This window comes from Hemibagrus wyckioides, linkage group LG02 (assembly GCF_019097595.1).
Source record: "Hemibagrus wyckioides isolate EC202008001 linkage group LG02, SWU_Hwy_1.0, whole genome shotgun sequence".
Taxonomy (NCBI): domain Eukaryota; kingdom Metazoa; phylum Chordata; class Actinopteri; order Siluriformes; family Bagridae; genus Hemibagrus; species Hemibagrus wyckioides.
In genome coordinates, this window is record NC_080711.1 from 23,215,719 (window position 1) to 23,226,427 (window position 10,709).

Sequence of the window (10,709 nt, forward strand, 5' to 3'; positions counted from 1 at the left end):
ATATGGCGGATGCGCTAACTCACTGGACCGTCCAATATGGCGCTTACTATATATCTATCCAATCACGGCGCAGAAAACGGAATGGCGCTGGCCAATCCGAACCCAGAAGGCGGAATTATCGGAATTACAAGGAAGCAAAATAACGCGTGGTCTACATGGGGCGATGTTTTTAAATGGAAATTAATCTAAAATTCTAAAAAAAAGCGCAAAATTTTGTATTATATAGTGTTTTTAAAAAGTAAGCGAAATGAGCATGAAGACCGATCTTGACATTCCGTCTCGTTTCCAGTCGTCATTTTTCGCCATGTGTCGTTTACACTCGTTTCCATGGACGGTAAAGATGTTTTTACGTCATAAATCTATTTTGAATAAATTTAAATATTTAAATGATCCACTTATGATTATGTTTTAGTCTTTAGAAACTGAACTCCAAAACTCGCCGTCTGACGTAATTCTGGCCATTTTAAAAAAGGTAATCTTATAATGCTTTGAAATGCCTACGTTTGTACTTTCTCAACCTTCTTCAGTAGTAAAAACCTATTTAAAGTCGTCTGTTGGTTTGTTTTTAGACTTGTCTTCATTCTGTGTGTCGTAAATACCCACCTTCGGTGAAATACAGGAGGCTTTTCCTGTCTGAACTAATAAAAAGGGTAAGTTAGTTATGCTTTCTTTTCTTAAACTACAAGAGGGATTTAATAAAAAGAGAAAAAATTGTGTTATATATGTACACACATTGCAGCATGAAGCGACTGCATCCGAGCCTCTGGATGAGCTTTACGACACTCTAGCCGAAGTCATGGGAGCCAGAGAGGAGACTGTGTGTTATAAAACGTATTTCCTGGTAAGTAATAACGATGAAATTGCTTTTCAGTACACAACATCATGAATGACAGTCACTTTATGACATCACAAGGTTATGATCAGGTATTAATTGTTGTTCAGCCTTCAGGAGAGCCGATGAGTCTGGAAGAGAATGTAGCGATGATCTCAGAGGGCACCACCGGGCTCGTCACGTGGGAGGCGGCTCTGTACCTGGCTGAGTGGGCGCTGGAAAACACACACGTCTTCACTGGAAAGTACGTCTCTCTTGTTCCTTTTACTCATTCTTTTCAAATTCTTTCTGTTTTTTTAACCCACTATCATATCCATGTTTCCTTCTTTCGACCCCGCGTCTGTTCAGTTTTATTTCATTTACATCAATTCATCCCTTCTTTCTTTCCTTTCACTTTTTCCACTCTCTTTAAACCCTCACTGTCCAGTATGCTTTCCTCAAACGAATTCTTTGTCATCTGTTGTCTTGCTTCCCTACATCCTTCCTTTCTTTGTTGTTATTCTTTCTTTTTCTTTCATCCCACCATCTAGGAAATCTACAGATGAATTTTTTTTCCCTGTGCACCTTCTAATCATGTGACCTCTCTTAATTTTTCGTTTCATCAGCTATCTCTTACTTTAGCTCTTTCTTGAGATTATTTGACGTGTCTCTGTAGATGACACAAGCTGGATCGACTCTGTGCTGCATCGCTGCTATGAATCCAGAATGATGATTATTGTGATCGTGATCTAATCGTGGTCTCATGCCGCTCTGCTGCAGGACGGTGCTGGAGCTGGGCAGCGGCGTAGGACTCACTGGTGTGGCAGTGTGTCACTCCTGTAAGCCCAAAACATACATTTTCACCGACTGCCATCAAAGTGTGCTGCGGAGACTAGGGGATAATATCCGGCACAACGGTTTAACCCGGGAACACGGAATGGGCGTGTCGGTGCGTGTGGAGGAACTGGACTGGGAACACGCACAGGAGGAGGAGCTACAGGAAATTGGGGCTGAGACTGTCATCGCAGCGGGTACGAATCATTTTAATCCTTTCGTCTGTAGTGGGTTTTTAGAGGTTGATGAGAAGCTGTAGATATATTAAAAGATTTTTTTTTTTAAACAAATACACTCACCAGCCACTTTAATAGAAACACTTGATCACATGAGATTCAGTAAGAGATGCTTTTCTGCTCACCACAGTTGTATAGAGTGATTACAAGAGTTACGACATCCTTCCTGGCATCTCAGACCTCAAACTTCTCTAACAGAAGTTTTGATTTTTTACATTCTGTTTCTGGCACCTGACTGGCTGCATGAATGAGCAGGTGTGTATTATGTTCCCAATAAAGTGGACGGTGATTATACAGTATCCTAAAATTCTTTCACTAAATACAGACGTGGTGTACGATCCCGAGATCATCGGCTGTCTGGTCAGACTACTAGAGAAACTCGTAAAGATTCCGAAAAAGGCTCCGGAGGTTTACATCTCCTCGACGATCCGCAACCCAGGAACTTACACGAGCTTCAAGGAGGAACTGGGTGAGTTTAATGTCAGTATTTTTTGTCCATTTCATAACACGTAACACGGATAATGAGTGAACAACACTGACAGGCAATCGTCAAGATAGTATCAGTAACGCTAACTAACAGTAACAGTGATTTCTTCTTCTGCTTCATCTTCTTCTCTGTGCAGAAAAGGCTGGATTAAAACACGTCACCGTTACGAATCCTGTCACGCAAGTCTTCCCGTACGACAGAGTCTCTTCTATAGAAATCATCAACGTGCTCGCTGCTGACTGACTTCACAAAAAGAAAAACGTAATAAAGTGCCTATTTACATCGTATTTACACAAAGTGTGCTTTTTGCTTCATGTTCAAGTTTCATCCGATGGAGCTAATGGAATGACAGAAAGAAAAAACAAAAACGAAATGTTCATGTTTACCCTGTACGAATCCCTGTGCCCTCATCAACTTCCTCTTCTTATTATTATTATTACAATTATTATTATTATTTATGCTACTGGTCAGTCATTGTGTTCCTTAAACAGCGGCAGGGTGATTTGGTCCCAGTTTTCGTCCCAGCGTTGCTGCACACTCTCTCTGAGGTTCCTTCGGAAGACGCTCAGCTTCCCCTGGTCATTAGGGAAGTCCTTGAACAGCAGCTGTACCACACACACATACACACACACACACACACAGTTAAACTGGTGTATAGATATTACAGATTCATTCAAAAGCTTCACGTCTTTCACCTTCAGCTGCTCCGACAGCTCGGTGGCGTCCTTGAAGATCAGGCCGTTCTCCTCGTGCTTCACCAACTCGTCCAAACTTCAACCACACAGGCAGGAAAGTTAAGAATGTTTGTTTAGAAGATTTTTTTGTAGAGGAAACTGATGGGAAAACTCACCAGTGGAAGTGTACGGCGCACACAGGAAGACAACAACCGAACATGTCCACCACTTTCATGGGCAGGTCCAGACCGCTGGAGGACTTGTGCAGGCAGACGCCGAGATCGGCCGAACCTGGGGAGACGCAGACACGTGGGATTTAAACTCACGACATTTTGATCACAATCTAAACCCATCAGCCATAACATTATGACCACTGAGAGGTGAAGTGAATAAGACTGAGTATCTCCTCATCATGGCACCTGTTAGTGGGTGGGATATATTAGGCACCAAGTGAACATTTTGTCCTCAAAGTTGATGTTAGAAGCAAGAAAAATGGACAAGTGTAAGGATTTGAGCGAGTTTGACCAAAAGGGTCAAATTGTGATGGCTAGACCACTGGATCAGAGCATCTCCAAAACTGCAGCTCTTGTGGGGTGTTCCCAGTCTGCAGTGGTCAGTATCTATCAAAAGTGGTCCAAGGAAGGAACAGTGGTGAACCGGCGACAGGGTCATGGGCGGTCAAGGTTCATTGATGCACGTGGGGAGCGATTAGAAGGCTTGCCTGTGTGATCCGATCCAACAGACGAGCTACTGTTGCTCAAATTGCTGAAGAAGGTAAAGATAGAAAGGTGTCAGAATATACAGTGTATCACAGTTTGTTGCGTATGGGGCTACATAGCCGCTGACCAGTCAGGGCTCAGATACCACAGCTCACAGGGATCTAGTGGAGTCCATGCCTCGACAGGTCAGGGCTGTTTTGGCAGCAAAAAAGGGACAGACACAATATTAGGCAGGTGGTCATAATGTTATGGCTGATCGGTGTAGTGTTGGTACTAGTTATTCATAATTAACGAAGCATTACTTTATCCAAACACCTTAGCAGTGGATAGATCAAATAAAATATAGATATTATATACGTAAAGCTAAACACCACGGATTAAACACGTTGCAGTTTCATGCAAATAAAATTCTAAATGTAATTATTACACCAGATGTTATATTTGTTGACTACTAGTCTCTTGATGATCCCCACACTGACAAAATGATCATGTTTATATCATCACGTCATGCTGCTCACCAAGAAGAACGGGATAATCCTCGGCTTCCATCCACGGAGTGCAGATCTTAACGTGTTTCAACTCTTTTGAGCTGATGATCTTCTCGTAATACTCCTTCTGAGGACCTTTACCTGGACATCCAACAGAAAAATTAGAACATTCTACATCTAAAGAACGCACCTGATCATCATCATCATCATCTTGGTACATACCTGTGATGGCGCAGACGAGTGATGGGAGACGTTCCCCTGCTTCTACGAACCCTTCGTAATCTGTCAGAAGAATAAAAGTCGGGTGAGATTGAGAATTATTTTTAGGAAATATGTTGGAAATGAAAAACTTTAGCTCTAACCTTCGAGCGCCTTTAAAAGAACTGAGAAATCTTCATCCTCTGTGGAAAAGGAAATCTGTTAGTGTTATGTATTAAATAATTATAATAGTGTATATATATATATATATATATATATATATATATATATATATATATATATGTAATATAGAGCTGACCGGTCCAGCTGGTGCTGCTGATCAGAAGAGCAGGACGTCCAGCTCCAAGCATCACCTCCCCGGTTTGAGTGTTTCGTTCGGTAAACGCGGTCAGCTCTGTGCTCTCTGTGTTTTCAGAACTAACACGAATAAAACATGATCACTCCAAAAGCTTGAACATTTTATCCGATATAAAAATACACGCTTGATCAAAACGCATCATCTTTAACGTTCAGCAATGTAACATGCACTGCAGTTCCAGTCTCTACCACCAGGGCAAGCAACAAGGTACACTGGAGCTCAGATTTTCAGCATGAGCGACATTTTTTAAATGTTTAAACTGACATAATCAGGACTCTGTTCACAATAAAATAGGGGTCCAAGCACTTTAAAGGGTCCGTAAGCAAAACTCGATAAATAACTCACCACGCTCGGAATTGTGGGTAAGCGCTGGCCATGCGAATGAAGAGCTCGTGGCGAAGCTTCGGAGGCGTTTCTCGGAATATCGACGGCGGCTTGTCGTATAAAGTCGACGCCCTGAGGGAAAAAAGAAAAAGATCGTATTAACTGATTAATCGTACTTCAGGGAATGAAAGATTTGTGTAGTTAACAGTTGTTGTTTCTAGTTTAATTCACATTAAAGTCTTAAACGTATTAATTATTATTCATGCTTTGACCACTCGAAAAGTGTTAAGGTATTATTGCATCATTAAACAGAACAACCAATGGTGTGTCGGGAAGCAAATGAAGACCAGGAAATGGGCGGGCATTTTCAAATCTGCATAAATTACAGAAGATGTTAAATGCGTACCGAATGTTCCAGTTCTTCTGAAGATCACGCCTCATGGCATCCGTGACGCAAAGGTTGTGATCGGCGAAGCGTCCAAAAAATTTCTCATACCTGCCGAGAAAAAAGTACAACATTTAAAAGGAAAGCATGTAATTGGTTGATACGGTGTGTTTAAGATTTCCATAAGGAGTCTCCACCATCACCATTTCGCCAGCATGACGATGGGATGGTCCTCGCCGTGACTCAGCGCCATGATGGAGTAGCCGTAATTGTGCCAGTCGATCACAAACTGAGCGCCGATCAACCGGCTGGCCAGCCACACCACCGCGATGCTCGGCAATCCCGGAGGGTTCTAGATCAGAAGACGCAAAGGTGAAGCTACCGAAATCCGTCAGCATGACGTCAGAGGTGGTGTCGGAAATAAAATACCTGCAGGAGAATAAACGCCTGATCGTCCAGCTTCATTAAGACGTACAGGAGCTGCAGGGACTGCGAGACCACCTTGGTGACATATCGGAGGATTTTAGGACCGTCTGAAAGCAAAAACACAAACGAAAGGATTAAACAAACCTTCTCTTTTGTGTTAGATATATGAAGCGATGTGAAATTTCCAGGAGCTGACGTTACATGGGAGGCCTTTATGCTCCACAATGGGAAGGATGTCGATCCGGTCGTCCTCAAGAATATCCTGATGAGGTTTAGTGCCTGGAAAGACAACGCAGTCGTCAAGTAGAGAGTTATTTTCAGAGAAATAATAATCATAATAATGATAATAATAATAATAACAATAATAATGATAATAATCGCATCACTGTTTGTGGAATTTACTTCATCAATCAGACACAGTTAAAGGTTGCTTGCTAATTATATTCTCAAACAGAAAAATATACTTCATGTCCAAGGAAAGCCTAGCTGAGTAGCAGTTTTGTTTAGGGACAGGGCTTATTTCCAAGCCTGGATATATATACATACATAATCACTAGCTAAATCTTTCAAGGTGTTTATTTTTGGTATACTCAAGCTCCACAAATGTCTCCAGACATCTCATTTTTTAACCAAAAGTTACAGTGTGATGACTTTCAAACTGGACCCCACGAGTCTAAGGGGTGGAGTCAGACCTAGATCTAGCTCCTCCCACCCAGACTGAGACTGGATAAAGTGTGTTGTGGGATTGGGGGTTAAGCATCCAGGTGGACAGAGACCAGGTCCAGTTCTGCCCCCTGGACCATTAGTGCATTCTGCAGAGAGGAACATGTCAAGCATGAGATTATGAAGTAATTCGTTTATAATTCTGTTTAGCTTTCCGTAGGGTGTGAAAATAATGGACAGAAGAGAGTTTGAGACATTTACATATCCATAACTAGCCACTATTGAAGTGACAATACTGTGAATGACCATTTCTTTAATATATATGTGTATATATATATATTATTAAAGGTGTAGAAACACTAACTGACCGCATCTTTAATCAGTAAACAATCACCAAAATCGCGACTACATGGGTAGCGCGTGCGCTGAACCGTTTACTGCGCATGCGTAATAGTACATAAGCGTTCTTTCATTATTTATTTATATCTATTCCCGTTTGTTTGTTTGTTTGTTTGTTTGTGTTTACCGAGGAAGCCGATAAAGGTGACATTGTAGCCGTGTTTGCTGAGAGACAGCGCGTGATACTGCATGCGCGGGCTGCGTCCCAGGTCCCCGAGCACGAGCACGCAGACGTTCAGGTGCGCGAATTCGTCGCGTGACTTCAGGCCGCGCGCCAAGATGAAAATGAACACGACCACACCGACGGGCAGCAGCGCCCAGGACCAGCTCAGGCCGGCCACTAGCCCCAGCAGGACCAGCGACACTGTCACGAGCAGGACCGCCGCATTGGCATCCGCCATTGTTGTGTTCCTGTGTGTGTGACGTCAAGGGTGACGTGGCGGAGAATTTTAAAGAGACCGCGTGCTGCTTTAATGTCACTTTTTCTAATAATAATCAAATGAATTAATAAATAAGGTAACATGAAGCAGCATACATTTATGTACATTTGAGTTAACTAACGAACTATGCTTTAAAATGCAATAAAGTTTAAAGGTGATTCGTTTTTTTTATGTTCCATAGGCCCCGCCTCCCAACACACCTATACCAGGTATTCAGCATTCTTTAGCTCATAATCATGAAAACAAAAAATCTATAATAATCAGGAATGTAAAAATATTTCCAACAATTATGGATGGATAAAAATATCCTCTAGGCCATAATGTTTGCCTCTAGTCAATGTAGTAATAATAGAGAGAGAGAAGAGAAGAGAAGAGAAGAGAAGAGAAGAGAAGAGAAGAGAAGAGAAAGAGGGGGCGAGTGAGAGAGAGAGAGTGTGTGTCTGTGTGTGTGTGTGTGAGAGAGAGAGAGAGAGAGAAAGAGAGTGTGTGTGTGAGAGAGAGAGAAAGAGAGAGAGAGAGAGAGAGAGAGAGCGAGAACAATCTAAGTAGTAAAGAAATGAAAAAAAAAACATTAAACAAAAAACAGTTGTTGTGCTTCACCTACTTCACCACTAGGGGTCCTCGAAGATCAACTATTGCACTTTTAAGCCAAGAGTAAATAATGGTCAGCGCTCTGATTTTTGTGAATAAATATAAATATTAGTGTGAAATATATCTCTCCATTTCCGACACACTCCTCGTCTTGTGTATTTTTCTGCCGAATCCTCGTGACTCTTAGCCACCTCTTAGCCACGCCCACAGCCCACTACCTCGCGCACACTCCGCACTGGGCTCGTTAGACTCTCGGACACCCTGCTAACAGTTACCAGAAATAAAGGGGGAAAAAACATCACCAACATCATTTTTATTCCTGTCACGGGGGATTATTATTATCATTATTATTATTATTGTTGTTGTTGTTGACTTTTGGAAAGATGCGCGCGCTCGTGATGCTCCTCATAGTCGCGAGCCTGCGCTTTGCGCACCAGGAGGTTCTAGATGACATTCTGAACAGTTTGTCTAAAGGAGTGAATTTCTTTGAGCAGCAGAGCAGGAACATGAATCTGGATGGTGTTGTTGGTTTTGTCATCCTCCAAGGTGAGCTCTTCAACACACTTTCAGTCACTTGTTGAATTTTACTTTGTTAACGTAAATGTAAAAGCATGCACAGTGCACGATACAGTTTATAACAACTCTATAACAAGCTATAAAGTGTGCACGTTCGTGTAGTATACTTTAACCTGCTTACAGAAAGCCTGATTTACAGTCTGATCATGTTCCTCTAAACTGGGTTGCCAGGTATTCCCACTAACGCGTTCAAGCTGCTATTAATCACCCATACGTTGATTAGTTTCCTATAACAGCATGCGCTGAAATGTTTCCTTCCCTTTATAGGCTACTACATAGACACATTATACTTTTTTTTTTTATCTGTTTCTAGTTACATTTAGTTCAATTATATCATTCTATATTAGAGAAACAAGCTACCATGTACCCTCCATCCCTCACCAGACTCTCACCTTTTCTCTCTCTTAAATTTATATTATTCTAACAATATTCCAACGCTGTATCAGCCATCTTTCCTGACCGTGTGATGTGTTCTGATGAATCCTGCCTCCGTGATGAATCCTTCTGTTTCTCAGCACACATTTTTTCCCCCCATTTAGCCCAGTTACAGGAAGCCACAAAATCCCAGACCCATTCAGACTCTCTGAACCTCTCTCAGCGCTCCATCGCCATGTCTCTGGTCAAGAAACTGGACAAGAGTCTGGCTCATGCGGTCACATCTCTTCAGGAGACAGATCCTAAATATTACAAAGGTAGAAATTAATAAGGTGGTTAATATTAATCCTGATTAGACATAGATAATGAACTGGTCTTGGTTAGGATTGAACATGCAGCAGATTTTAAAGAAGCATTTATTTCTTACTTGTGTAAATAATCTGGAAGATACACAGACGATGGAAAAGAAATGTTTAAGTCATGATATTTTTTTCTTGTGCAGAATGTTTGCTTGTGTGTGAATTGGGCTCCTGTCAGTCACTGAGCTATTGAAAAGCATCCAAATATCAAACCCGTTACCTGTTTGTGAATTAGTTAGTTAGTTAGTTAGTTAATAGAAAAAAGATACCTAAATGAAAAGAAAAACAGCTTTCGACAAGGAACCCGATAAAAAGAGTGAACCCCATTAAGGCGAGCTCTTGTGTTTTATTGGGTTATATCTTGTTGCTTAATATCCAGTGACGCATCCGCTGGAGAGAGAGAAGTATAGAGTAGAGAAGCAATATTTCTCCATTAAAACATGGACTCTCTCCTGTCCCTCACACCTTTCTATTTTTAGCACTGAATCCCAAAAGTGTGCTTTGTAGCCACGTCCATGTGGTTATACCAAGGCAGAAATTCGGTCCCGAACACAGGAAATGTGTGAGACTCTAGAGAGAGTGTTCATGAACATCATCGACGTTCACGAGAGCTCTCGGATGTCCAGCACTCAAGCATTTCATTTCTAGTATTAAATTTGTCCCATCATTTACTAATAACCCAATCCAGGGTGCCAATAATTTTGTCCCGGACTGTAAACACCCTACAGAGTTCGAACCCGTCTTGTCTGCGTCGTTTTGGTCATTGCCTCGTGAATGGATCTCCACGGACCCGTCCCTGGCGTACGCCTCGCCGAGATCTGTCGAGTGTTACGATGAGCAGCTCGGGGATAAGTGCATGACGCTGCTTCTGGGAACCTGGTAAGGAAAAATAAACCTTTTAAAAAATGTAAATAAAAATTAGTGCTCAAAAAAAATGTTTTCGATTCGAAGGAAAGACGACGGGACGCCGTGCATCGTTACGAAGGCCTGCAGGGACACCATGACGCGCTTCGGGTGTCCACATTACTCTCTGTCTCACCAGCTGCTCTACTTCATGATTGGGACGATGGTAATGATGATGTACACTTCAACCAACCGAATGATTAGTGTATTATCATTATTATTAATATTAATATTATGATTATCATTGTGATTAGAAAGGATGTCCCAGGATGCTGAAAGGGGAAGCGAGGCTCTCGAGGGTCAACATCACTGTAAAACATTATCAGAAGATTTTCTGCTCCAACATGATGAAGAGCAACCAGGAGATCAGCATCAAGGGCTTCACTGGACAAATCCAAGACATCTTCATGGAGAACAGTTAGTACTGATTCATATAATTTAT

General features: G+C 41.9%; 3 protein-coding genes across 5 annotated transcripts in view; 2 read left to right on the top strand and 1 right to left on the bottom strand.

Annotated features, from left to right (window-relative positions):
• The first annotated feature begins 115 nt into the window (after window positions 1–115).
• Window positions 116–2,655, top strand: eef2kmt (eukaryotic elongation factor 2 lysine methyltransferase). Its single transcript, XM_058416560.1, has 8 exons — window positions 116–334; window positions 413–472; window positions 570–650; window positions 740–841; window positions 943–1,076; window positions 1,592–1,842; window positions 2,207–2,350; window positions 2,505–2,655. The coding sequence occupies exons 1-8, from the start codon at window positions 248–250 to the stop codon at window positions 2,609–2,611; spliced, it is 966 nt and encodes a 321-aa protein (XP_058272543.1). The 5' UTR covers window positions 116–247; the 3' UTR covers window positions 2,612–2,655.
• On the bottom strand, window positions 1,951–8,194 carry alg1 (ALG1 chitobiosyldiphosphodolichol beta-mannosyltransferase). 2 transcript variants are annotated; one of them, XM_058416527.1, is made up of 13 exons: window positions 8,068–8,194; window positions 6,163–6,240; window positions 5,965–6,068; window positions 5,739–5,887; window positions 5,557–5,646; window positions 5,172–5,282; window positions 4,767–4,885; window positions 4,612–4,650; window positions 4,472–4,531; window positions 4,280–4,390; window positions 3,219–3,333; window positions 3,064–3,139; window positions 1,951–2,973 (listed from the first exon to the last, which is right to left on the bottom strand). In XM_058416527.1, the coding sequence occupies exons 3-13, from the start codon at window positions 5,998–6,000 to the stop codon at window positions 2,836–2,838; spliced, it is 1,044 nt and encodes a 347-aa protein (XP_058272510.1). In that variant the 5' UTR covers window positions 6,001–6,068; window positions 6,163–6,240; window positions 8,068–8,194; the 3' UTR covers window positions 1,951–2,835. The 2 variants fall into 2 exon arrangements, with proteins under 2 accessions (XP_058272510.1, XP_058272506.1); XM_058416523.1 differs by lacking the exon at window positions 8,068–8,194 and adding an exon at window positions 7,151–7,461 and having other exon boundaries at window positions 1,954–2,973.
• The window catches only part of lg02h16orf89 (linkage group 02 C16orf89 homolog), a 4,861-nt gene continuing 2,258 nt past the window's right edge, over window positions 8,107–10,709 (top strand). The window contains exons 1-5 of one of the 2 annotated variants that reach the window (XM_058416547.1): window positions 8,107–8,600; window positions 9,170–9,322; window positions 10,093–10,243; window positions 10,316–10,433; window positions 10,522–10,684. In XM_058416547.1, coding sequence (XP_058272530.1) covers window positions 8,438–8,600; window positions 9,170–9,322; window positions 10,093–10,243; window positions 10,316–10,433; window positions 10,522–10,684 — 748 coding nt within the window. In that variant the 5' untranslated portion in view covers window positions 8,107–8,437. The remainder of the gene's footprint in view (window positions 8,601–9,169; window positions 9,323–10,092; window positions 10,244–10,315; window positions 10,434–10,521; window positions 10,685–10,709) is intronic. The other variant, XM_058416539.1, reaches the window with a different exon arrangement.

Bases quoted from the DNA above. Each gene is read 5' to 3' on its own strand.
- eef2kmt (XM_058416560.1), top strand. From the start codon at position 248: ATGAGCATGAAGACCGATCTTGACATTCCGTCTCGTTTCCAGTCGTCA. The intron at 651-739 runs GTAAGTTAGTTA...CACACATTGCAG, and splicing joins TGTCTGAACTAATAAAAAGG to CATGAAGCGACTGCATCCGA. The intron at 1,077-1,591 runs GTACGTCTCTCT...GCTCTGCTGCAG, and splicing joins ACACACGTCTTCACTGGAAA to GACGGTGCTGGAGCTGGGCA.
- alg1 (XM_058416523.1), bottom strand. From the start codon at position 7,424: ATGGCGGATGCCAATGCGGCGGTCCTGCTCGTGACAGTGTCGCTGGTC. The intron at 6,069-6,162 runs GTAACGTCAGCT...TTTTGCTTTCAG, and splicing joins GGAGCATAAAGGCCTCCCAT to ACGGTCCTAAAATCCTCCGA. The intron at 5,888-5,964 runs GTATTTTATTTC...CTTCTGATCTAG, and splicing joins AGGCGTTTATTCTCCTGCAG to AACCCTCCGGGATTGCCGAG.